This window comes from Maylandia zebra, linkage group LG2 (genome assembly GCF_041146795.1).
Source record: "Maylandia zebra isolate NMK-2024a linkage group LG2, Mzebra_GT3a, whole genome shotgun sequence".
Lineage (NCBI taxonomy): Eukaryota > Metazoa > Chordata > Actinopteri > Cichliformes > Cichlidae > Maylandia > Maylandia zebra.
Genome location: NC_135168.1, coordinates 31,342,270 through 31,367,266, shown reverse-complemented (window position 1 = coordinate 31,367,266; position 24,997 = coordinate 31,342,270). Strand labels below are relative to the sequence as shown.

General features: G+C 42.6%; 2 protein-coding genes across 3 annotated transcripts; one reads left to right on the top strand and one right to left on the bottom strand.

Annotated features, from left to right (window-relative positions):
* Positions 1–4,489: 4,489 nt before the first annotated feature.
* Positions 4,490–13,227, bottom strand: gpr137 (G protein-coupled receptor 137). Its single transcript, XM_004563160.6, has 8 exons — positions 13,095–13,227; positions 11,352–11,828; positions 8,185–8,219; positions 7,835–8,075; positions 6,889–7,038; positions 6,668–6,793; positions 5,978–6,096; positions 4,490–5,863 (listed from the first exon to the last, which is right to left on the bottom strand). The coding sequence occupies exons 2-8, from the start codon at positions 11,730–11,732 to the stop codon at positions 5,767–5,769; spliced, it is 1,149 nt and encodes a 382-aa protein (XP_004563217.1). The 5' UTR covers positions 11,733–11,828; positions 13,095–13,227; the 3' UTR covers positions 4,490–5,766.
* Positions 13,228–13,487: 260 nt separating this feature from the next.
* On the top strand, positions 13,488–24,898 carry pld7 (phospholipase D family, member 7). Of its 2 annotated transcripts, none has more exons than XM_004563161.6 (12): positions 13,488–13,621; positions 14,103–14,204; positions 17,472–18,368; positions 18,580–18,767; positions 18,876–19,056; positions 19,160–19,274; positions 19,362–19,489; positions 20,048–20,251; positions 21,349–21,488; positions 21,803–21,968; positions 22,064–22,163; positions 24,442–24,898. In XM_004563161.6, exons 1-12 carry the CDS (start codon positions 13,505–13,507, stop codon positions 24,636–24,638), a joined length of 2,535 nt encoding a protein of 844 aa, XP_004563218.3. In that variant the 5' UTR covers positions 13,488–13,504; the 3' UTR covers positions 24,639–24,898. The 2 variants fall into 2 exon arrangements, with proteins under 2 accessions (XP_004563218.3, XP_004563221.3); XM_004563164.5 differs by lacking the exon at positions 13,488–13,621 and adding an exon at positions 13,686–13,916.
* Positions 24,899–24,997: the final 99 nt, after the last annotated feature.

Below are 24,997 nucleotides of genomic sequence, written 5' to 3'. Positions count from 1 at the left end.
CGGTCGCATGACAGCCACGGGAAGCCGACGGGTAAAGAGATCGGTTGTTATCGGATTACGTCGTTGAAGAGAAATTGTTCGAGCCATGTTTCCGAAGTAACAAAGAGGCGACTGGATTGCAGCCATTCAAAGATCAAATATAACGTCCCAGAACACTCCAGCTCACAGGTTAGTCTGCTCCAAGCATTTACACGAAGGTCAGTGTTTTTAGTAGTTAATACGTCATTTTCATAACATAATTGGTGATATAGGTTACAAGCAAGTCTGGCGCTGAACAGAAATTGTCGCGCTATGCTCCTTTATTTATTGTGCATAAATAGTGAATTGTCCTGACACAATATTGCGTTTCGCTTCTGTTATTATGGTACATTGACAAAAACATATACTTTTATTCACAGGATAAAACAGGTTTTTTGTATCACTAATTGTCCAGTACGATTACAGCATACAGTATTATTGTCACTGCTACATTTCTGTGATGGGTACCAGAAATTATTTCCACTACTAATTAATTACCATTGAGCTCAAAGGTCCTATTAATAAACGGTTAACGAATGTGTATTTATGACGACGATTTGTGAGACTGGTAAACTTATGATACTTACGATGGTCTTTCGTTCTACACGGTGCATTTCAAGGTCCTGCACCCATCTGTCGGTAAACTGTACCTGGGCTTGTTGCAGTGACCGGAAGTTACTAAACTTCATGAGTGTATGCACTCACTCCAAGAACCGTATAATTATAAATATGCATATAAATATGCTACATAGCTGACTTCATCTAACTAGCAAATGTTGTCCAGGCTACGTTGGTGATGCAGTTTTTTTTTTTTAATATGTATGATATTTTTGTCATGCGATTTTAAAGCCGGTCCTACAACCGCATCCAAGAATAACATGCAGCTTATCTCAGAACTGTCGGTGAAAATTATTCTTGGAGCTAAGTTTAATTGAGCTGCATTTTAAAGAGGTGCAATTTCACAATTTGTGTATATTTTCTAAGTTCACTATTTTGTCATGTGTTGAGAAAAACACAGATTAAAAAATTACATGGTCTAATATTTACATTTAGCATAACTGCAACATTATTTTTTCGTTGTTTTTTTTTTAAAGACTCGAAAGGACTTGAAATTCAAAGTTTCAGACTTGTGACTTGACTCGGACTTTTACACCAGTGACTTGAGACTGGACTCTGACTTGCCTGACATTACTTGAGACTTGAGGATAAAGACTTGAGACTTACTTGAGACTTGCAAAACAATGACTTGGTCCCACCTCTGGAAGGGAGTATCTGCCATCAAACAAGAAGACAGCCGCATGTAGCTATGATGATGTTTGCTAGTTCACCTTACATGCATTAATGTAATAACGTGGTTAGCCTCACACTACTCACGCAGAGAAGAACGGCTGCTGCTGCCGTCATCATCCGTCATCATTTCTGTTACACTGGCAGGGCTAGGGGCCAGTGTTGCCAACTCCTCAATCGCTATTGGCTGTCCTAAAAGTCGCTAGAAGTCGCTAAATGACGTCATCGCCTAATTTGCATAATTGGTCATGCTAATCTAATTGTAACCTATGTTGTTGGAGAGAGAAATAACATCGTGGAAGAGACATAAAGTGAGTAAAAAAACGTCCTAAATGCATTTAGAGTTTATTTAGAACTACAAATTAAATTTCTTTTAGCAATTATTGTTTTTTTCTTAATGTCACAATTCCAACCCTGCTCCTTTATCCGGGCTTGGACCGACAAGTGACCCGAAATAGGCACTCTGGTGGAGTTACTTTGTGTGTGTGTGTTTATAAGTAGTTTTAAACCTTGTGATCCACAAAACAGCATAAGAGTAAAAGAAGAACTGACTGTGTTACAGCACCCGCTGCTTGTTGAGAGTAAAAGAGATAAGCGCTTTCACTCTTTTTTTTTTTTTTAGCGACTTTTTTTTTTTTTTAGCGAAAAAGTCGCTAAGGGGTCTGAAAACTCGCTAAGTCGCTAAGTTGGCAACACTGCTAGGGGCCAGGGCCCGTATCCCTAAAGATTCTGAGAATCCTCTCAGAGAGCTCCTAACTTAACCTAAAAATTCCTTGCCAGGAGTTTTAGCTTAGAAGTGATTCCAGAACATTTTCAGTGAACTCTGAGCAAGGAATGGATGGAAAATCCTATCTTAGTGAGGAGGTGTGGTTGACCCCGTTGCTAGGTGTGAGTCATCATTTCAAAAGCCGTGATTGGTTGATCCTACAAGTTTGATGGAAATGAGCTTTTGGTGATAATGAGCAAAGGATGTACCCTCAAATCAATAAACATATTATATACTCTAATCTTATGCTGACTGTAATTGTAAATAATATTTCACATTCAAGAAAATATCTGGAAAATGAATAGTAAGCTGTAGGGGTTATAGCCATTAGAATCTAAAATATGTGAAAACTTAAACTCATTACACCCTGTTCAAATAATGATTCGTGTCTTATTTGCTCATATTAATATCCTAGCTGGCATATTTTGTACTTTCACTCCCATATGGACCCCATTGAAAACAAGATGGCCTATCTCAAGGGGCTGTCCTTAATGAAGTAGAAATCACAACGTTACAAGTCCAGTGTGGTCTTAACGAGGGTAACATGGCTCAGCTTTTAGCAATGTCTGTGATTGCAGACCCAAGTCATCACTGCTGCATTGTTGCATTTTCCCGGTTGCCAAATACCTCGGGGTTGTGATTACTTTCGTCTCCGGTGTAATAGCGTTGTGGCGTCGAGTTGGTGAAGTAATTGCATCTCTAAGGAGATCCACCACAAACATGATTCCTGCACGATCCAATCTGTAGCATCTCAATAATTCCCTGTCGTCCTGCAAACACTGGATGACATCTCTCCTGCCTCTTCTGTTGGCCATTTTGTGCAGCTGCTTAGGGGAACTCCTAAGCCACTAAAAGTCCTCTTCCCTGCTCTTAGCAGATCTCGCCTTAGGAGCCCTTTTAAGCGCTAGGAATCTTGAGGAATAGCTTTTATATTAACTGGGATTGTCGTGTCACTTTTAGGGGAAATTCTAAGAAAACGTCATGACTCTGAGAATTTTCTTAGAATTTGGCCGCTAGGAGCCACTTTTTGCACAAAGATTCTTTAGGGATACGGGCCCAGGACTCTACTCTTCGGGTTTTTGGGGGATGTTGCTAACTCCGGGTCGATAACAGGCATCACACCCACAGTAGATGTGCTTGGTGTGAGGTCTTGCAGCAAGCATTTCTCGGCTTTTAAAAAAACGTTATGCGTCGCCACGTGTTTCATCGGATTTGAGGTGTTACCTCCTTTGACAATATCACAGTATCAGCTTAAAGCACTTGTTGCAGGCTGCTGAGTTTGCATCTTTTGCTGTGAAGTACAGCCAGACTTTTGACCGCTTTGCCTTGGGCATTTTTAATCTGTAGCTCTGCTCTAAAAGAACGTACGTACCTGGACCCGCCTACTATCCTCGGAAACGTAAAATGATTGGCTAGAATCTAAAGTGTATCACAGCTCAGGAAAAAAAAAGCACCGAAATGTGCGCTGCTTTTCGGTCTGGTTACTGCCGTTTATGTCAGAACCGGTGCCATCATGGCACCGGATACCGGTACCCATCCCTAGACAGAACTACTGCCCAACATTTCTTTTAACGCTGAGTTCAATCAGGCTAAAATGTTTTCGTGTTTCTGGTATCTGAAAGTCGGGCATTAGCCAGAATCATTGAGGAAAAACTCGGATGTCAGCACTGCATCTTAAGGTTCACTTGTCCTTTATGTGCAGTTGGTGTGTTGTACAACTGCAAACTCTTGTCAGGCATTTATTCTTTTCCCACCATGTACGATATAACAGTGACTGAAGGTTTAACAACACTGGTATTGTGTCCAGTCATTATCTATAGATGTTAGGCACAGACTGTATACGAAAGATGGCTGCTGTACTATCACACATCAGCTTGTAAAGTGCTGCTTGAAGCGTTTGGTTTCACGTCTTGGTGGTTTGAAACCAGAGGCCTGCACTACAAAGCAGAATTTTGGCTTATCCAGATAAATTTGGGGTTAACCCTGGTTTTACTTTGTACTGGGAAACATCTGCATCATTGCAAACCCAGTCTGCTCCAGTGCAGGTCAAATGGTTCCATTTATTAAGGGAATAAGATTATAACATTTTTTAAAACAGCAACCCATCATGCCATGATGACACATGTCAGTGACATTACTCGAGGTTCTGGGACTCTAGAAATAAAGTATTGATCCTATTGTGCTAGTATCAATCCAATAACCATATCAGCACTGGTATTAATAGTATAGATATTTGGATTGATCCATCCAGCTCTACTACTAGGACCAATAATTTACTAAATTAATTTCATGTTTTAGTCTATTAGCTGAAACTAGTCACTGAGCCCAAAAATGATCAGAGGGCCATTTTCCAAGACTTCAGAACATCTTTTTGACAGCCATTGTCATCGCCCCCTGCTGGCCATTAAAAAGAATGCAGGTTTTAAAACACTTTAATGCTGACTCCACTTTCCAAACTCATCTGCAGCTTTGTTTTCTTTTTCATACAGTCCATGGTCAATATTCATCCAGATAATTAATGGAAGAATTATTTAACATGCATCTTTAGTTAGGTGTTGGTCATGTTTTCAGACTTAGTGGACTTGATATTTGTGATGAAAACCCCAAAGCAGTTGCGGACCCTTACACTGAAGCACTAAGTAATGCATGTGGCACAGTGAGTCTTTTTAGATTATTATTTTTTATCAGTCAACAATTACATAAAAGACAAAAGGAGTCCTGAATTTCAAAGAGCGAGTCACATACCCTTCACAGTAACAGGGCTAAAATGCATAACAGCACCACTGTAGATACAGAATTTCTACCACATAGATTTTCTGCTCAGCAACATGCCCAGCAGGTTTATTCTGATGTTGTTATTGGTCCGTAGCATGGACAGTACATACCTGTCACGTGGATAAGTCCAAACCACAGGTGAGTGACAGACTATGAGGAAGTTGGTTTTTTTGCATAAAAGTCGCAAAGGGTGAGTCGCGTTTGATTTCCAACTCTAATTACAGGTAGACCCACAGTTATAAAATAAGTTAAACTTAGAGATCCAATAAGGACTTCAGTCAACTTAGAAATATTTAAACGATGCAACTTTTTACAGACATGGGAGCAAACACTGGCCTTTAAAAAAGATGAAAGAAAACTATACCAGCAGCAGTGTACAGGCCAAGGACATCCCTGGTCTTAAAACAGTACTTAGCTGCAAACACCAAAAAGAAACAGTCTGTCTACAAGACAAACGATCACATGTGAGCCTGTAAAAAAAAAAAGTCGCTGTTTAACTTCACTGAACTTAGCATCGACATCACACCGACAGGAATGCAAATGAGGCCGCGTGTGCCATCCTCTTCTTTGGAAATGGCAAGGGTCTCTCCAAAATTGAACAATGGCATGTGTGTGAAGTCAACCTGTGGCTGTAGCTCAGTATGATCTTCATGAGAGAGCAGTACTGGCCAGTTTAAGTCAGTTTGGTCTGTTTCTACATAGCTTGTTCCCTTTAAATGAGGAAGAACTTTTTAAATACAGTCTCTTTAGAAAAATAGAAGGTGCATATTCACTGTTTGGTGATGATTTCCTGAGACTTTTCAGTGCAAATTTGCTCACACAGTGAGGGACTACTGGCTGTGAGTGTGTCTAGGAGAGAGAGCGGCTTGTCTTTGAGATAAATGTCATCAAGGAAACAAGAACTCGGGGAGGGGGGGGGGTCAGTTTTGAGGAGTGGAATACAGAGTGTGGTGCTGGTGGTTCTGGTCTGGAGGATTGTTGGCAAATAGGAGCGGCGCGGTCTCTGATCCGTACCAGCTGTGGGGAAAAAGCAAGAAAAGAAGAAGATGAGAGCTCTTCTCACACTTCTGAAACCCTGTGATCAGCTTTAAGGTAATGACCTGCGTGTATCAGATTTTGTGGTGCTTGTACCTTATGTTTGAATTTGAACCATTGGCCCATGGAGCGGGTATGTCCTCATCGCTGCCTTGAGGGTCGTCAAAGAAGTACGGCCGAGGCAGGACCCTGTTGTTTATAGCCATGATGCTGTTCTGTGAGAATGAGATGAAATAATGTTTCGAATTAAAAATCCTTTTCCCTACACACAAGGTCTTGAATAATCGGGCCCTATGTTATCTTAAAAACCTCAGTGTACCATATCACCCCATTAGAGCACTTCGCTCTCAGTCTGCGGGCTTACTTTTAGGTTCTGTGGTTACTTAAAAGTAGAATGGGAGGAAGAGCATTAGTTATAATTAATCTCTGGATCTCTTCCACAGCGTGTCTTCTGTTCTGTCTCCCACTTTTGAACCCAACCGGTCACAGCAGATGGCTGCCACTCTGAGCCCGGTCTACCAGAGGGTTCGTCCTGTTAAAAGGGAGTTTTTCCTTCCCACTGTTGCCAAGTTCTTGCTCACAGGGGGTCATATGATTGTTGGCGGTTTCTCTATATTACTGTAGGGTCTTTACCTTCCAATATAAAGCACCTTGAGGCGACTGCTGTTGTGATTTTGCACTATTTTTTTGAGTAATAAAGCAGTAAATAATTGTATTTAATACAGTCTCAGGTGTCATTAGTAGATTTTTAGTTCGGGACATTACTTTCACATCCACTAGATTTACCTCTTGAGCAGGCCGGCGAACTCTGAAGATAAGGATGAGGAGGCCAGTTGGAAGCAGCTCCCACATGAAGAGAATGGCACCGAAGACCAGGTAGTCCCTGTCGCCGAGTTCACTCTCCAAGTCCGCCTTAAAACAAGTAAGTGCAGAAAGTGCTCTTTAGGGGCACCTTAATTGTCCAAAGTTGTTAAGCAGACATGAAGGCTTTGGTACTGGATCCTTACCTGGTCAGAGACATTATACCAATCATAGTTAAAGGACTCCACCCGATACTTCTGGGACAGAAACAGGACGGTCAGGTTGTAGCAGGCTCTGCTGGCAAACAGGAAGATCACTGCTCCTCCCAGTGCTGCTGTACGCCACACTGTGGTCCCCTGGTCAGGTTAAAAAATAAAAACAAAGTTAGCCTGGAGTACTGTCAAAATACAGACATCCCCATCGCTCTTTATGGTAGTATCCTGGCTTTTCTGTGTCCAGCATCACATTTTTTTTCTGGCTATGCTCAACATTGCTTTCATCCATTATATCACTCAAGTAATGTTGGATCCTACAGTTCCCATAATGCATCTCAGTGCTTATTACACAGATCTGTTACAGACATTGGTGCAGGTTGTCTGTGATCCAGGTTCTGGTAGTTTTAAGCACTTGAGCTGAAGGTAACTGGACTTCTTTGTAGGCTCTCGTGAAGACGTCTCACCTCTCACCTGAGGAAATGTCTTTTGTGTAGCTAAAAAGGAGCCTCGCTGCCTTTAACGCAACACCTAAAACGATCTGTTGGAGATATGTAGTGTAGCAGCTCAAGCTGAGATAACCCCGATGATGTCAAAGTGATGTCAGTCCCGTGATCTTCTCAGACTGGAGACATGACACGCATTGTTTTTCCAAGCAGCTTAGGACTAAACATGAGTTTAATCATGCGTGTGCTGCTGTTAAACTTGGCTCGGTTCATCAGGGCTGGCTCAGTACCACTTCTTCATGTTTGATGCTGATACTGACATACTTTGAGTAGATACCACGAGATTTCCTTTCTTAAACAGCTAGCTTGTCTAGACACATCTGAGCTGCAGATGCATCGTTCGTTGAGTATAAACTCCAGTGCAGTGAAGTCAATAGTGAGTGCAAGATTAGCATATCCCTATTTTTCTCTCTGGGGAACAACGTTGAACACACCCTGCTGATCAGGTGGATGCTGGCGGACCGCGAGTGTCGGGTCAGGAGCAACAGCGTGGAGGCCAGCAGCACTGCTTCCAGGATAAAGAGCAAGTCGTTGACCACAACTCGAACCAGGACTAGATTCCAGGTGCGCTCTCCCCTCTCGCCATCGCTGGTTCGTTCCCCGAGTGCAGCGCACACCACGTTGACGCAGAAGAAGATGGCGTTCAGCGCACCGTACAAACACCTTGCTGCCCACCTGAGGAACATACATACAGGGGGTCCAATCGGGACGATTAGAGCTCATAACAATAACGTAACGAGGCGCTTTTCTAGATTTAACAACAGGAAAATGATGTAAAACTTACAGCCCTCTGTCCACTTCTCTCACTTTCACTAATACCTGCACAAAGACACAAAGACACCCACATAAACATAAAGACACAAAGAATGCATCCTGCTCAAAACACAACAGGCTTGATTAAGATCTGATGGGGGCAGAACTGCAGGTAACACAGCCGAGTAGTCAGTCCTGTTATACTTCTTTGAAGTCTGTGGCACGAGCATAATAGTCACAAGAGCTGTTAGCCTTTTTTTTAATACGATCAATTAGAAGGAAGTTGCGTGAAAGGGAAAGGAGCTACAACATCATGTTTCACAGTAGATTACTTGAACGGCTGCACCAGGCTCCAGTTTAAAATGAACAGTGGTTATTTTGAATTGTGAATCATGTAAAGACCAAGAATAAAAATGTGGCGCTGAGATAGAGCAGCTTCGAACATTTTGAGATTAAATCAGTCTTTTTATGAACAAGGAGAGAAACCTGGAAAAATATTGGCATGGCAAATTAAACAATTGGAAGTGCAGAAAAATATAACGTCGATTATAAACAACAAAGGGGAAATGATAATGGATCCGACTGAAATAAACAAGGAGTTTAGAAACTATTATGAAAAACTTTATGAATCCCAGGATAGATCAGATCAAAACTCCAGAAATGCGTTTCTGGATAAAATAAATATTCCTACTATCGCTGACGATGTAAAACAACAATTAGATGCAGAAATCATCGAAGAGGAAATAAGCAGGGCAATTAACAATATGAGATCAGGTAAAAAAGCTGGACCAGATGGATTCCCAATTGATTTTTATAAAAAATTTAAAAGTAAATTAATGAAACCGCTATTGGAAATGTATCAGGAATCATTAAGCAAAGGAAGTCTCCCTAAATCAGTAACAGGATCACTAATCATTTTGTTACCTAAACCAGGAAAACCGAGTAATGAATGTGAAAATTTGAGGCCGATAAGCTTACTTAATTCTGATTTTAAGGTGTTAGGTAAAATATTAGCAACACGTCTGCAAGATATTCTCCCCTCAGTAATTCAAAGAGATCAAAACGGTTTCATATTGGGGCGCCAAGGTCTACATAATGTAAGAAAAGTCTTTAACATTATAAACGGACTAAACAATTCTTCAGAGAGGGCCTTACTCTCACTGGATGCTGAAAAAGCATTCAATAGGGTCGAGTGGCCTTATCTTTTTGATGTTCTGACTAGATTTGGTTATGGAGATGTGTTTCGAAGATGGATACAATTATTACACTCAAATCCAACTGCTGAAATCTTGACAAACAAAAATATCTCTAAACTAATAAGGGTGAAACGGGGATGTCCACAAGGCTCACCGATAAGCCCACTGTTGTTTATATTAGCTATAGCCGTACGTTCGAGTTTATCATTGACAGGAATTATGGTAAATGAAGTAGAACATAGGATTTCGTTGTACGCAGACGATGTAATAGTATATCTCTCTAAAATAACAGAATCTATACCTGCTCTGCTTAGATTGATAGGGGAGTTTGGTCAAATATCAGGTATGTCATTAACAAATCTAAATCATCCGTTTTATTACTAAATGAAGAAGAAAGGAAAAACCCACCCATAGTAACATCTCATTTTAAGACAGTAAAGGACTTTATGTACTTAGGAATAATGATTTCGCCCAAATTAAGTGAGATCGTGGAAAATGACTATGAAAGACTTTCTAAAGAAATAACAGAGATAGTGGACAGATGTATCCACCTTTACCTTTATATTTGTTCTCAGACACAGCAACAAACTTGATTAAAAAGGCAAAAAATCCAATGGTAAAGAACATGGTCCAAGTGTTGTATGATGTAAAAAGATATATGAAGGAACCTGTTGTATTGTCACAGTTTACACCGATGTGGGGAAACCAGGATTTCAGACCAGGAAGAGAGGATAAAGTTTTTAGACAATGGTCAATTAAAGGACTACAAAAAATCCAAGATTTGTATGCAACAGATTCTCAAGATATTTCCTTTGATATGCTTAGACATAAATATAATATAGATAGAAAGCAATTTTTCAAATATCTCCAAATTAGAAGTTACATTCGAGCAAATCAAAATAATACCTGCACCAAACCACCAAAATCAGAATTGGAAGACATAATTAGCAAAAGCAGTTCAAAAAAAGGGGCAATATCAGAAATATATAAATTGATTAGGTCCAAAACATCTGACAATTCGTTGGGAAGGTTGAACGCCTGGAAAAATGATTTAAAGAAGGACATATCCACGGAACAATGGGCATTGGTTTGCGCAAAAGCTCATAAACAAACTATTAATTCTAGACTAAGGTTGTTGCAATACAAATGGTTAATGCGAATATATGTTACTCCGGAAAAATTAAATAAGTACAACTCTAATATTCCAGACACTTATAATAAATGTAATGAAGATAAAGGTAACTTTTGGCATTGTATTTGGGATTGCAGGAAGATAGGATCCTTTTGGGCTGCAGTAACACAAACTATCAAACAAATATTATCCAAAGAGGTTGTTTTGGATCCTGGCTTCCTTATTCTGGGATTGTACCCAGAAAACATGAGGTACACAAAAAGTGACAGAATGTTTATTGATATGGGTTTGTTACAAGCAAAAAGATTAATCACACTAAAATGGAAAAAAACAAGGGAACCGAGTATCACACAGTGGATAAAACAAATGATGGTGGCTTTGCCATTGGAGCGGATAACATGTATACTGAAAAGGAAATTGGATGTTTTTGAGAAGGTGTGGAGACCATTTGTAAATTTTGTAGAAGGATTTGTATTATCTGAGGAGGACGAGGACTGAGGGCAATGACATTTGATTTGGGATAATGACAAATTTAGGCCTTTAACGGAGTGACAAATCTGACGACTTTGTTGCTTTCTTTTTGCTGTCTGAGAGGAGTGTATGTTCATGTAGTATTTAGAATGTTGGACTGTTTGCAAGTCATTAAAATGTAAAAAATAATAAAGATATTGTTGGAAAAAAAATGTGGCGCTGTAGCTGAGGACACATGATCCACTGTAAGGGGCTCTTGTGTTTTCCTCTGACTAGTTTTATTTGTGCTTTTATCACCATGGCTGTACCAGAGCAACTCTTTTTACATTCTGAGCAACATTTTCTAAATGACACAAGATTTTTAAGAACGTTTCCCCATCCACATCCCTTCAACCTTACCTGAGTGAAGTACAGGTTAATGAGGCTGAGAGTGAAAAACTGCAGGCAAACGGGGAAGCAGTAGAGGAGCCAGAACACTGCAACGGGGAGGTGGTTGGCTTGCAGGGCATCATGGAAGTAAAAAGAGAACAAGGTGGTGCGAAGGGCAGCCCACAGCAGACAGAGGTACAGGAAGCCGCTCTGGTAGCTCCATCGCTTGTGTCCATAGATGTAGAGGAGCCACAGCTGCACGTACACCACCACAAAGAGCCCGGCGTACAAAGTGGTGTAGAGGACGGTAAAGCTAAGCTGGACCGAGGGGGCGACAGCAGGACGCAGGGGGGCCGGGGATGGCGAATTGGAGGAGTTGGCAGGAGGGGTGGCTGTAACTGGGGCTTCCATTGGACTACTGATGTGATTAAATAGCTGGCATTGTCATCATCATCATCATTAGAGAACCAAAGCTTATCTTCTCTGTCAGAGGGGATTACATGAGACCTGAATGAAAAAACAAGAAGTTAGAAGATGGGGAAAAAAACAATCTTGATAACACAAATGTGATCAGAGAACCTATCCTCAGTGTCACCCCTGTGTACCTTGATCATATCCCTTCACACAGTAGGACAGTGGCCTAAAATACACCTCCATCCTTTTGTGTGGGCTGTTTGATCAAGAAGAATGATGAGAACACTGCATGTTATCACACGCAGCGTTCTCATGTGATAACAGGCCCTCTCCAAATCACTTGCCTCAGGTGACATGCAGGCACGTTTACAACTACTGTGCTTGTAACAGAAATCATTACGAGGAAAAAGAAATAAATATATCCTCCTGAGAACTAGCTTATTCATTTATGTCCTCTGTAATAGACATTTGTTTTTGGTCTACATCTTTTGATTATTTGAGCTACCCTACTAAGTCCTGATGTACTTAATAGAGGACATCCTGGGCTTTCCATTAATATCTCATGTGTTTTCCTGCCTATAGGGCAGGGATAGCTCAGTAGGTAGAGTGGTGGCCCCATGATCGCAAGGTCGGGGGTTCGATTCCCCTGAACAACTACCCTGAGGTACCCCTGAGCAAGGTACCGTCCCTACACACTGCTCCCCGGGCGCCCAGTGGCTGCCCACTGCTTCACTGAGTGAATGGGTTAAATGCAGAGAGGGATTTTCCCCACGGGGACCAATAAAGTACACTTTCTTTCTATTTTAGCTTCAAAGAGGCAGAAAAACACAAAAAAGTTCAATGGGAAGATGATTTTTTCCTCGGTTTTCAGAACAACATACTGCAAAGTAGATCAGTCGACCAAGTAGTGGCCTGTGTGGTCAGTAGTGTCCAAGCCTTTGATTCATATTGTAGTACTGTGATATAAAATATCTAACCTCGAAAGAAAAATCGAATCCGATTTCCACAAAACTATATCTTTTCAATCAGTCATGCAGTTGTTATTAATGATAACAGCAGAACATTAAAGCAGCATAACACAGTAACAGCAACAATCGGCCACATTCTGTCACACTTCCGTTATGTAATTGATTTGCTTTTATGCTCTTGAGGTTCCTTTGAGCTTTACAAAAGCATAAACAACCGGCTGTTCCGCTCAGGGTCTTCAGCCACAGCCAGGCTAACTGAAAGTAACTGTGAGCCAGCGCTAATGTGAAGTGTTGCTACTGCCAGCGGTCAGAGGCCGTCTGCTTCCTCATTAGAACCATAAAACACGCAAGACACCCGCAATAATTTATTAACAACAAAGACAGCGCTTACCTTTCGCGAGCAAGGACTCCTGGGATGTGCAGCCGACGACGGTAATCCCTTTTTGGTTTCCGCATTGTGTGACGTGAGTCAAGACTTGTGGGAGGAGCCACAGTTTTGATTTCAACCGCCAATCAGCGAAGACAGGAAATCGCGGTTTTTTCAATTTGTTGTTTACGTATGGCGTGAAGGTAGGTGCATTCAAATCAATTTAAAGATTGTTTACACGACCCAATCGATTTGTTTTTAATAAATGTGAGTATATCCCAAAAAATCAACTGAAGCGTAGCTTTAGCGGGTGTGTCGCTGAGCTCTCCTCGGCACCGCAGACAAACGAGCCCGCTGTTAACGCTCCGCAGCGTCCGTTAAGCCTCGAGTCACGAAGGTGCTGCATTATTAAAAAAAAAAAAAAGTGCTCCAGGATGCCCATGGTACTGCGATCCAGAAAGTCCCTCCGCCCCGGCGAGGTACAGTTGCCGACGTCGACACCGACAGCCAGGAGAAGCTCCAGGAGCAGGCAGGAGAGAGCTACGTACGAGGTGGGATTTCTATTACTCAGCCTTTCCTTTCCGCCTCCTCTTCCTCCGCTGCTGCAAACTTCATCGTGGGCCACGTAGCTCACTGGCTAACGTCAACGGCGAAGACGTTAGTTGGCTAATACGTGTAGAATACTTAAGCGAGGATTATAAAGAGGCCGTACTGCTCTTAAGTCATCCAACTTTACTGCTTTAGTTTTGTTTTTTTTTACCGCAATAAATATTTGCTTAAGCGGCTAGCATTGTTTTAGCTAACTCCGCGTGCGAGCCAAAACTTAGTTAAAGGTCTCTAATCATGGTAAGTTTTTTTAACTAGCTTAGGATGTTTATATGTGGTTAATAACAAAAAATACCTTTCATATTATTTCCTTCCCCTTTTCTGTTACTTTAATGGTTAACACACTTAATGCAGAGTGCACGCAGCAACTAGTGCTTTATTCCATCGCTTGTTAACGTTAACGGTGTTACCGATATCTCCTGTCAGGAGTCAGACGAGTCAGACTCTGAGCTTTTCCTGCTCCAGGAGGAGATGGAGAGACGTGAGGCTGAGCTGGAGGAGGAAGCTGCTGAGGAGGCAGATCTGACGGTAGGCTATAATTCACCTACAAACACCCCCCTTTCTCTCACTTTCAGATATTGTTCTGTGCACGCATGATGTGGGGGGAGGGAGCAAAGCAGAGCCACCTGTGAGGCCTCCTGGGTGTGGCAGAGCTCCTATTTGCACAGCCCTGCAGTATAAATATCCTGCTTTGTGTCATTGCAGCTGCATAAAACCGCTTCCGGGAAATACTGGCAGGCCAGTGCGGAAATGTCTCAACCTCCTTTGCCCTGCTGGCAGAGAAGAGAGCTGTTGCTTATTTAGTAATAAACAGAAGATTGAATAGTCACAATCAATACTGGCTTATATCTATTTTCATCTCTCTCTTAAATATCTCATATCACCCCAAAAGAGCACTTTGTTCTCAGACAGCTGGCATTCTTGTGGTTCCTTAAAACTCTATAAAACATTCCCTCCCGGTTGTTCAGTGATGACGCGACGAATCCTACTTCCGGGTCTAAAGTAGTCTGCGTTTAATATGGCTTTTGTGTTGTTAACATGTTTAATGTTATGTATTTTCTTCTATTTGATCTCAAAAAGCTCCTAAAACAGTCAGTGATCCCTGTTGACCTCCCTCGGCTTTTATTACCACTAATCATTTATTTAAGCTCAGTCTTTAAAACCTTAGGATGTAACTACAGCCCAGCCTATGCAGCAGTATATGAATGACTAACCTCGTATTGTGGATGGATTATCTCAGTTGTTCTCCTGGCTGAAGTTTGGTCCTTTTACAGCATCCTGCCATGCGATTACATTTGTTCCTGACCACCGAGAACACTCACGGTAACTTTTATCGAGTGGAAAAAAAGTTAGCTTGTTTATATTATGCTAACATAGCTGTGTCGCTAGCGGTCACCTAGCACATCATTATATACCAGCAACCCAACTTAAGTAACCCTACAAACGTCACTGCTGTTTAGTTTTCTGTCTTCATTTATGCTGGAAGTGATAACAGAGCTGTACGTTTTAATTTGTTTCCAAAACCCCACAGTCAGGACATGCTATATTGTATTTAGATAGAAGCTAGCGAGCTAACTCCCTGCTAACTTCTAACTCCGTTAAATGTCATAAATTCCGTTTTCATGGATGCCTGGATGTTAAACTCAATTCTTACACCTGGTAGAGCAGAACGCTGATCATTTTATTAAAGATGAAAGACTTTAGACAGTTTTTCAACTCTCAGTAATGCCATAGTGATCGTTTGATATATGGACCTGCAGCGGAGTTTAGACCCAGACACGGCTAGTGACGTCAGACTGAACAACCGGATAGTTATGCCTGGATCAGGTGACCCCCGAACCCTCCCTTAGTTACACTGCAATGGGCATCCGCTGCTGGGGGCCACGGTGCACCAAGTGTTTTTTCTTCACTCAACCTGTGTTTATAAACCATTCTGCATTTAATCTTTAGTTATTATTAGTCTCTGGCTCTCTTCAGCAGCATGCCTATTGTCTCGTCTTTTTCCCCTTACCACCAACCAGAGAAGCTGCCCCTCCCTGAGCCTGGGTCTGCTGGAATTTTCATCCTGTTAAAAGGGAGTTTTTCCTTCCCACTGTTGCCAAGTGCTTGCTCATAGGGGGTCGACTAATTGTTGGGGTTCTCCCTGTATTATTGTAGAGAGAAGACCCCAGTATAATGCACCTTGAGGTGACTGTTGCTGTGATGATTATATGAATACAGTTGAATTTAAAGTAAATGAATATTGCAGAATAGTAGAGTATTTCTGTAATTAAAATAAAGGCAACTGTAAAACATGAAACTTGCTGGGTTCCAATATATCTGCAAAAGCTGAAGCCTGGGGTCTCTCTGGATACTCGGACATGCATGTTGGGTTAATTGGCCGTAGTTGCAAATATGAGTGCAAATCTGTTCTGTCTCTGTGTGTGAGCCTTGCCACATAGACTGGCAACCAGTCCAGGGTGTACCCTGTCTCTCACCCTTTCACAGTTGGGATTGGCTCCTACCCAACTGTGACCCTAAACTGGATTAGCAGAACAAAACTCATCTGTTCAAATCTGCATATTCACTGTGAATCCACTGTTTGTTCATTTTATCTTGTGCTTTATTTTATTGTTCTTATTCTGCCATTGTTTTACTAAGTGTTTTATCCTATTGTAAAGTGTCCTTGGGTGACTTGAAAGGCGCTCATAAATAAAATTTATTATTATTATTATCATTAAAATGCATGATGATGCTGATGCCAGCAGCACATTTTAAAAACGTGTCTTTACCACTTGTGCATCGTCAGCTCTTTTGATAAAAGGGAGGAGACAAATTGCTGTTTGTTTAAGACAGAAACGTTCTTCCAGGCGTGATTGTTTTACAGTTTCTGTTCTCAACAGTTTGGGGAGGTTGTTTTGTTTCATAATGTGCCAGTTTTCATGAAATGGGTGACACTGATTAACTACAGCTGGGTCACTTTAGCACCAGGTCTCACTTACTATACGGGAATGCATATATGGTTTGACATTGTCTTCATTGTCTTTAATAAGTGAGGATCTTTCTGGAAGTGTAGATCTGGGGAGCCTGGCGGCTGTTGCTGAACATGTTTTGCAAATGTGCTTGGCTTTCAACAGTGTATCAAAGTATCGTTTACATTAATGCAATGACCCAGTGCAATGAAGTGACCCATTAAAATCAGTGCAGGGGTTTCAATGTTGTGGCTGACGGGTGTAATATGAAGTATGTTTGGAAACGCAGGTACGTATCTAAGTGTTTGTTTGTTTGTAGGGGGCACTGCTATATATTTTACTGGCAAGTTAATGTAGCATCCATAAAATGTGACCTGTAGAGTGGCCACACCCACTTTTGGACCACTGGGCTGTCAGTGTATTTATGAAAATGAGCAGGCAGAGGTGGAGCAGAGCAAGGCTAATGTTGAGCACTGACTGCCATGAGAATATCAGGTCAAACAATGCTGTAGCCACGGTAAGGCTCGTGTCATGCAGGTAAACAAATATTAACAAGTCAACAGCAGCCACGCACCAGTCAGGAGAGCTGCTTTAAATGGGTGTAGCTAGTCAGTGTGGGAGCTTTGATGTTGACGGGAGCCAGCGGGAGCAGGAAGACTAAGACTGGAAAAGTCTCTCAGTGATTCACTGCTAGCTTTTTAGATAGCCGTAGGTGTTACGTTTCCTTTGGTGTGTGCCATGAAGCTATTCAGAATCCCTGCTTCATGTGTGTGTGTGTGTGTGTGTGTGTGTGTGTGTGCTACATGATTACACAGATTTATAACAGATATTTCATCTTCCTCAGGATCTGAAGGATTGCAGTGTTGTGCTGGACCGTCTCCAAGCTGACGAAAAGAGTTTGAAAAAAGACCTCGAGGAGAAAGAAGACATGAACCGCAAAGGTGGGAAACCAGTCTCCAGAATCCCAACTTTCCAGAAGCGACCCGCTGGAGCCAGTCAGAGCACGGAGCTGCCGGTTCCCAGAAAGGACACTCCAGTCCATGCTCAGCCTCCTGAGAAACTTGGAAGTCTGGAAACTTCAAAGTCCAAGCCGCCTGATCCCAGAGAAACAGCGCTCCCCGCGCCATTGTTCCACACCCCCAAAATTGGCTTCGAGGCTCCTTCTACATTCAGCAGGACAGAAGTGGCTCTTGCGACAGCTCACGGCCCTCTGATTGCTGCTCAACCTGTTCACTCCCCTCTTCTGACTGCAAGCCCCCGGCCTGCTCTCAGATCAGAGCAAGTCAAGAGCAAAACCTCAGAAACCACCCCAGATGGGCCTACAACACATCTGCCACGCGAGAGCTTCCCCAGCAAGATACCCTGGGAGGAGCCAGCGGAGACGTACGACCCCGCAGTTAAAGACAGGATTCTCCTCACTCCATCTGGAGACTCTGAAAAGTCTGCAGAGATCTTTCAAGCACCTGAGGACAGCCAAGTGGAAGCTATAATGGACGAAGAACCTCCATGGGAGACAGAGCCACTGAACACAGCTGGTTTGAGGGACAGTATATCTTCATCAGAAGCTGAATGTGAGGATGAGTTGGCTGGTGAGAGATCAGAGGAAGTGAAGGAGGATCGTAAACTACTCATAAGCCAGTCAAAGTTCCCAAAGCTCAAAGAGAAAAAAGCAGATCCCGACTCAGACGCTGCTGCAGCACCAAAGACGCCCGCTAAAGTGAAAGCAACCAAGTCAGCCAAGGTGAGTTATGTCACTGTTTGAGACTGAGAGCTTCCACTGGCGTCTGTTTCCTTGATCGTCTCAGCTGAGGCATATTTAGGAATTCTTCAGAATTCTACCACTCCCTGCAGTAGCAGCTTTGGTATGCATCACAGTATGCTATGCTATGCTTAAGCTGTGAGTGTGATGTAGCCTGTTGGAGTGTATAAATTCTCCCCTTATCATCCTTCAGAGGTCAGGATGTCCCAGTTTTACCCTCTTCTGCTTCCTGAGCACCACCTTGCTGCTTCTCGGAGGGTTCTCTCACCACGTGTGGCACTACGGGCTTCCCATGTCCGTGTCCCAGCTCACGGCTCAGCTGGAGCTGCACTGGCTGGAGGGCTTTGGATTGTTACCAGAGCCCTGTAGCACTGACTGTCGGTAAATGATATCAGCAACTGGATATTTTTGAGTTATTTATGTCAGAAATATTATATTCACCTGTCAGGATTAACTAATGTACTGCTGAATGTGGTCCTTGTTGTTCAGAGTGCACCTGGTGGAAAGCATTCCTGTCGGTCTCTACCAGTCTTCCCCCTCGTCCAGAAAGAGCATCGCAGACAGCTGGCTGCACCTGCTGGACAGAGCCAACAGCTCAGTCCACATCGCCGCTTTTTATTTCACACTGCGGGACAGCGATCTGGGCTCGCACGAATCCTCAGACTCTCAGGTGAGCACAACCACCTGCACACTCAGGTCTCACAATGCGGCACATCAGATGGTTGTACCTGAAGCTTTAAGCCTCTGAGCTAATGGCCTCGCATGATTCTCAGGGAAGAAAGGTCTTTGAGCAGCTGATGAAACTTGAATCCAAAGGTGTAAAGCTCCAGATCGCTGTCAACGCCCCCCAACAGTCAAATCACGACACAGCCGACCTGGCTGGGACAGGTAAGAGTGCCAGGTTTGTGTTTCAGAATAGGACGTTTAAGGAATTTCAGCATTAATTTCCCATGCTATTTTGTTTTTCCGTTGCAGGTGCAGAGGTCAGAGAGGTGGACCTCAAAGCCGTTACTGGAGGCATCGTCCACACCAAGCTGTGGGTGGTTGACCAAAAGCACTTCTATGTGGGCAGTGCTAACATGGACTGGCGCTCTCTAAGCCAGGTATGGTGCAAACTCCTAAACTATTATATATAGGTTGTATAAGAGATGGATATCCTCACTAATCCCCCTGTTTTTAGTCGGGTAATGTCAAGTAAGAAGTCTCCACACAACATTTTTAAGTGGGGCAGGGAGACAGATCCGTCCCAGCTTAAGTACATTAGTGTCAACAGAGTGCAGGACTGATGTCTCATGGTTTTTGTTTCCTCTGTGCTGTCATAGAGAAGAAATATTTCTAATATGGTCAGCTCTGTCAATGGGCACAGAAGCCCCGCTCAGCTGCTGATTTAAACCCTCTGTTGGTGAGGGGCAGCCAGTTAGACGTAAACTGGGAGAGGCCCTAAAAGAGCAGCTACACCAAAGCCCAGCATGAACTGTGCAAAGCTGCTTTACTGGAGTCCATGAATAAAAATACAGAGTCCAGCTTTAAAACCTGAAAATGATACATTTCCCTTTAGAAGAAGTAATTACATCCCTGTATCAGCCCACACATCGTGCATACTAGCACAGTGGCTGTGCTGTGTCAGAGCTAATGCAGACTGTGGACTCTCTTGAACAAAGGTGAAGGAGGTGGGTCTGTCAGTGGAGGACTGCAGCTGCCTGGCTCAGGATGCCTTTCGGATCTTTGGGGTGTATTGGAGCATCGGCGGTGTGATAAACGGTTCCCTGCCTCCGTACTGGCCCGCTCGCCTCTCTGCCCTGTCGAGTTCCCAGAAGCCCCTGCATCTGAAGTTCAACGGGGTCCCTGCTCAGGTCTACCTCTCTGTGAGTATCCTTTCAGGAGGAATCCTTTTGAGTTCTGCTGTCATTTTACAGGAACTGTGTTGCATCGATTGCTATTTGTTTTATAGACACAGGCAGATGAGTCTATGTTACGTCATCATACTAAATGCTCAATGACAAACAGATTTATTCCCAACACTGAACGAATGGGAATATCCTAACATTTGATCAGGAATAAACAAAAAAGACAGACAGCTGCTGTCTGTGGTTTGTTTGGAGTCTTTTAGTCAGTGAGAGAAACATTAAAACCAACATCTTTGTTCATTATTATTTTAATTTGCTGTTCTTTTCTAAATCTGTACAGATGGTGCGTCTTTAACTGCCTTCTTTTACATCATGAATACACATTAGTGGCCCAGTGCCACGGGAAGCCATCCCTGTTCATGCCATCATACTTCAGATCATAAACCATTCCAAGCCTTCTCTGTGGTTTTATCTTCTCTTTCAGTTTCTTTTCTTTTGTCCTTCGGTTGCAGGCTGATCTGAGCTTCCCTCGTCCAGAGAATGCTGGACCAGGATTTCTGGGGCTCGTTCAGATTTTTGTAGATGTTTGTGTCTAATCTCCCCTTTCTGTCTTTGTTACGATAGCTGGTTTGCATGGTGTACTGAACTCTCTGCAAGATTCCTCTTATGTTCGACTTGGATAATGATATGCTTACTTCTGTGCTTACCCCTCTAAGACTGATGTGCTCTCGGGTTTTCTTTACCATGAAAAATGAGTCTGCAATCACCAGGGCACTATTTTTTTTGTAAGAATGTAAAAAAAAGTGTAGGTTTCATAGAGCTCTTGTATCCAGAGCTCCTTTAGCTGCATGTTGTGGGTTCACAGAAACACCAATTGCACTCTGGGACTTTTACTTTGGTTTAGCCCCCTGAAATAAAATCATCTTCATAATGTAACTATGCCCTGAATATGTTTTGGTGTAAAGCTAAAAAACAACATTTGTATGTTTGTCTGAAACTGCTTTTGCACCATTCCAATCTCAAGATAAGGACATCACTCAGCTGTCACAGGCTTTTCTTCCTCCTGTGTTGGCTCTGTTGATCATCATTGCTTCTGCTGTGTCTGTTTTCTGCAGAGCGCCCCTCCACAAATCTCAGCCCGTGGCCGCTCTGACGATCTGTCCACTATTCTGTCTGTCATCAACGATGCTCAGGGATTCGTTTACATCTCTGTCATGGACTTCCTTCCACTGTCTCAGTTCACGGAGCCACTCAGGTACACTCCACTCACACAGCTGCACTGTTCATGTCATTTAATAGCGATTCTTAAGTCAGTCAACCTTAATGCAAGACACAATCAGAAATTACTGTTATGCTGTTAAAAAATGTTATGTCGACTTACTAAAAAGGTAAAAGATTGGCTTACAAAGCAGCCTCTCATTAAGATCAAGTACACACGCTCAGAGAGCATTTCAGGAGGAAGAAATTTGCTCGTTCTGCTTCTACCTGCCTGCATCAAACAGTAAAAGTGCTGATGTGTCTTGTGGAAGCTGTAGAGCTTTAAAGTATGTCCTGGTCTCTCATTTTCAGGTTCTGGCCCGCCATCGACACGGCCCTGCGTGCTGCGGCGTGCACCAGAGGCGTGCGAGTCCAACTGCTGGTCAGCTGCTGGGAGCATTCTTCTCCTGACATGTTCATCTTCCTGCAGTCCCTGCAGGTGCTCAGGAGGCATCCACTGACGTGCGACATTGACGTGGTACGTTTGAAGATTTGATTTTTCTTTTCATGAAACGTTTTAAGTCACCGATGACATGGCGGATTCTAAAGCAACGTTTTTTGTATGATCTGTAGAAAATCTTTACAGTGCCTTCAACAGCAGAGCAGAAGAAGATTCCCTTTGCACGAGTCAACCATGCCAAGTACATGGTTACAGACAGAGTGGTCTATATAGGTATGCTGCCAGCACTGGCTACATTTTAACACTTTTTAGCTCCTTTGAACTGTGAAAGGCAAAATTTAACAGCATAAGGTGTCCAGCTTTTAACATTTAGTAGGTAATGTCTGTAAAGTGGAACGATTATACTCAATTTCAGCTCTGTTTCTGTTCTTGAACTTTCCAAAAGTAGCTTTGCATTCATCACCAGTGTTGGGACTAACGCGTTATTAAGTAACGCGTTACAGTAACTACGTTATTATTGTGGTAACGAGCACGGTAACTAGTTATTATGCCAAAACCAGGAACGCGTTACTGGGATTTAGATAGGGTCGTTACTCGTTACTTCGTGTGGTGGCTATCGCGGAGTTTCCACAGATTCAATAACATTAGCAGGTGGATGAAGGAAAGGGGAGGCAAGAGGAGAGACCCGAAGCGGCCGCTGGTCCGAGAGTGTCAGGTGAACTGAACTTCAGGTAAGAAGTTATGACCTGCAGTCCATCTGGGTCAGATATGAACCAAGTTTAGGTTGAGTTTATTTTTGTTATGCTGACTTTTTCGTACTGCGTGCTAGCTAGCATGACGGAGTTTCTATACAGCTGGGTGGTGCTATGTTACTGATGTTGAACTTTATTTTGTTCATAAGGTTAATTATTAGAGTTGCCAACCGTCCTGTAAAAAACAGAATCGTCTCGTATTCAGAGAAATTATTACGCGTTTCATATTGAGGTGAAAAGGAACAGTTTGTCCCGGACTTCAGCTACAATGAAAAAGACACAAAGCTGGATTTATTCTGTCTTTGCTGCACAGCTGCCTCTTCTTCTCTCATTCTCTCACCCTCCCTCTCCTGTTTCTACTTCAATCATGAAATTGATCAATGATCAGCTGATCGGCTTTTGTCTCTTGTTTGTTTATCGCCCACTTTGCGCCAGAAAGAGGAAACCATGTCGCGCTAAACAACAGCAGCACGTTTAAGCTTGATCAGCTGTTGTTAGAATTTATTTAATATTAATTTCTAGTATCAGCTGATGTTTGCTGGAGCCACAGCTGTAAATCTGCTGGTCATGATATGGTTTGGTTATGTGGTGAGAGGGAAACATGAAGATGAAACCAGGAGATGTCCTTACTGAATCACATCAGAGCTGTGATGGAGAAACAGGTTTACCTTTTAGGTGACATGAATGAGTTGAAGGGAAGTTATGAACTGTTTCTGAGAGACAAATAACACCAGGATCCTTTTTGTTACTTAGCTGACAGCTGGTAACTGTGCAGGGGCGGGTCTAGCAAAGTGTTGCCTGGGGTCCATGTAGGGCATTAAAAGGGAGAGGGGAAATACTTTTTTTTCTTATTCTCATTTAAAATGTCTAGCTTTTAAAAAAAATAATTATCTGAGTCTTACAACAAACGATTGATAGATTGATACATATATACCATCAGATCAGTGTACATCACTGTCACAACAGTGTTTATTTTCATTCAAAGGCTTTATGATTTTTCCTATAATGGTGGGCCGGTCTCTAGTCAAATTCCCCGGGACGATTTTTTTTTGTCCCAGTCCAGCTCTGTAAGCAGCTCATCTGCAGTCTGGTGTTACCTACATCTTCCTATTCAGAAGGCAGAATTTCCGAGTTCTGAGTACAATCGAAAGCACCACGACTGCAGTTTTTGTGTTGGATGTAAAAAGCGAGGATAGAATGGCTAGGATAGAATCAGGCGTGGGATTTCTCTCGTGGAAGTCTGCACATTATTTTTTTCCTTTCTATTGGTAGGTGGCACAGTGCACTTGTGGCAAGTAAGCAAGCTAGAAGACTGGCAGTCTGGCTGGGTGTCCAGTTACGGAAGCAACACATTAACAAGAGAATTCTGAGTTAAACCAAAGTTACTTTCCCTAGTAACTAGTTACTCTGAAAGTAACTTGAAGTAACTGAGTTACTTTTGATAGAAGTAACTAGTAATGTAACTAAGTTACTAATTTAAAGTTACTTACTCAACACTGTTCATCACATATTGAGTCTTAGTGCAGCGCTTCATCCTCTAATTGTTTTAGCTGCTCTCCTTGTAAAGCCATCCTCCACGGTTTAAACACCAGGTGGGCGGGGCTTCTAAAATGACCATATTAGGTATTTCCAATCTCTGTCACAACATACAGATCTAAGAGTAAAAAACTGTCTGATCACATTGTTTTAAACTTGTGTACGTGTGACAGAAAGTATAGAAAAGCATTCGATAAATGGAGACTGTAGCTCTCACCCAGAGTCTCCTGTGGTCCAGCTTGTTAAACTGCTTCTCTTCACAGGGACGTCCAACTGGTCAGAAAACTACTTTGCATTCACGGCTGGCGTGGGCTTGGTGGTGAACCAGACGGGCTCTGCTGTTAAACCGGGCCAGCAGACTCTGCAGAGCCAAGCAGAGGAGCTGTTCCTCAGAGACTGGGGGTCTGAGTACGCCTCCACGCTCCCCGTTGAAGACGTGGACGTGTGCCCGCGCCATTGAGGGAATCAAAAGCGCATCGCATTTAGAAGAGCTGTATGCTTTCTTGCTGCTACTACTTGAACTTTATTGCATCTATGCAGAATCCGCTGGCTGTTTGTTTTATTGCAGTTTACCGACTGGCTGCCTTTTTTCTGTATATAGTTGCGTTTTCAGAGCACATTATTTTGTTTTTTTTAATTTCTCTGTGGTGTTTTTAATATGCTGACAGATGTGACAAGTGTGTTACATTATAAATAAAACAACATTCTGGAGACCTTTAAGACGTCTTTTCTCTGGATTTTCTTACAAAATCTGAACTTTTACAACAGAAAAAGTCTGAATACTACATAACCAACACGTGTTATTTTATAAACTGAGAG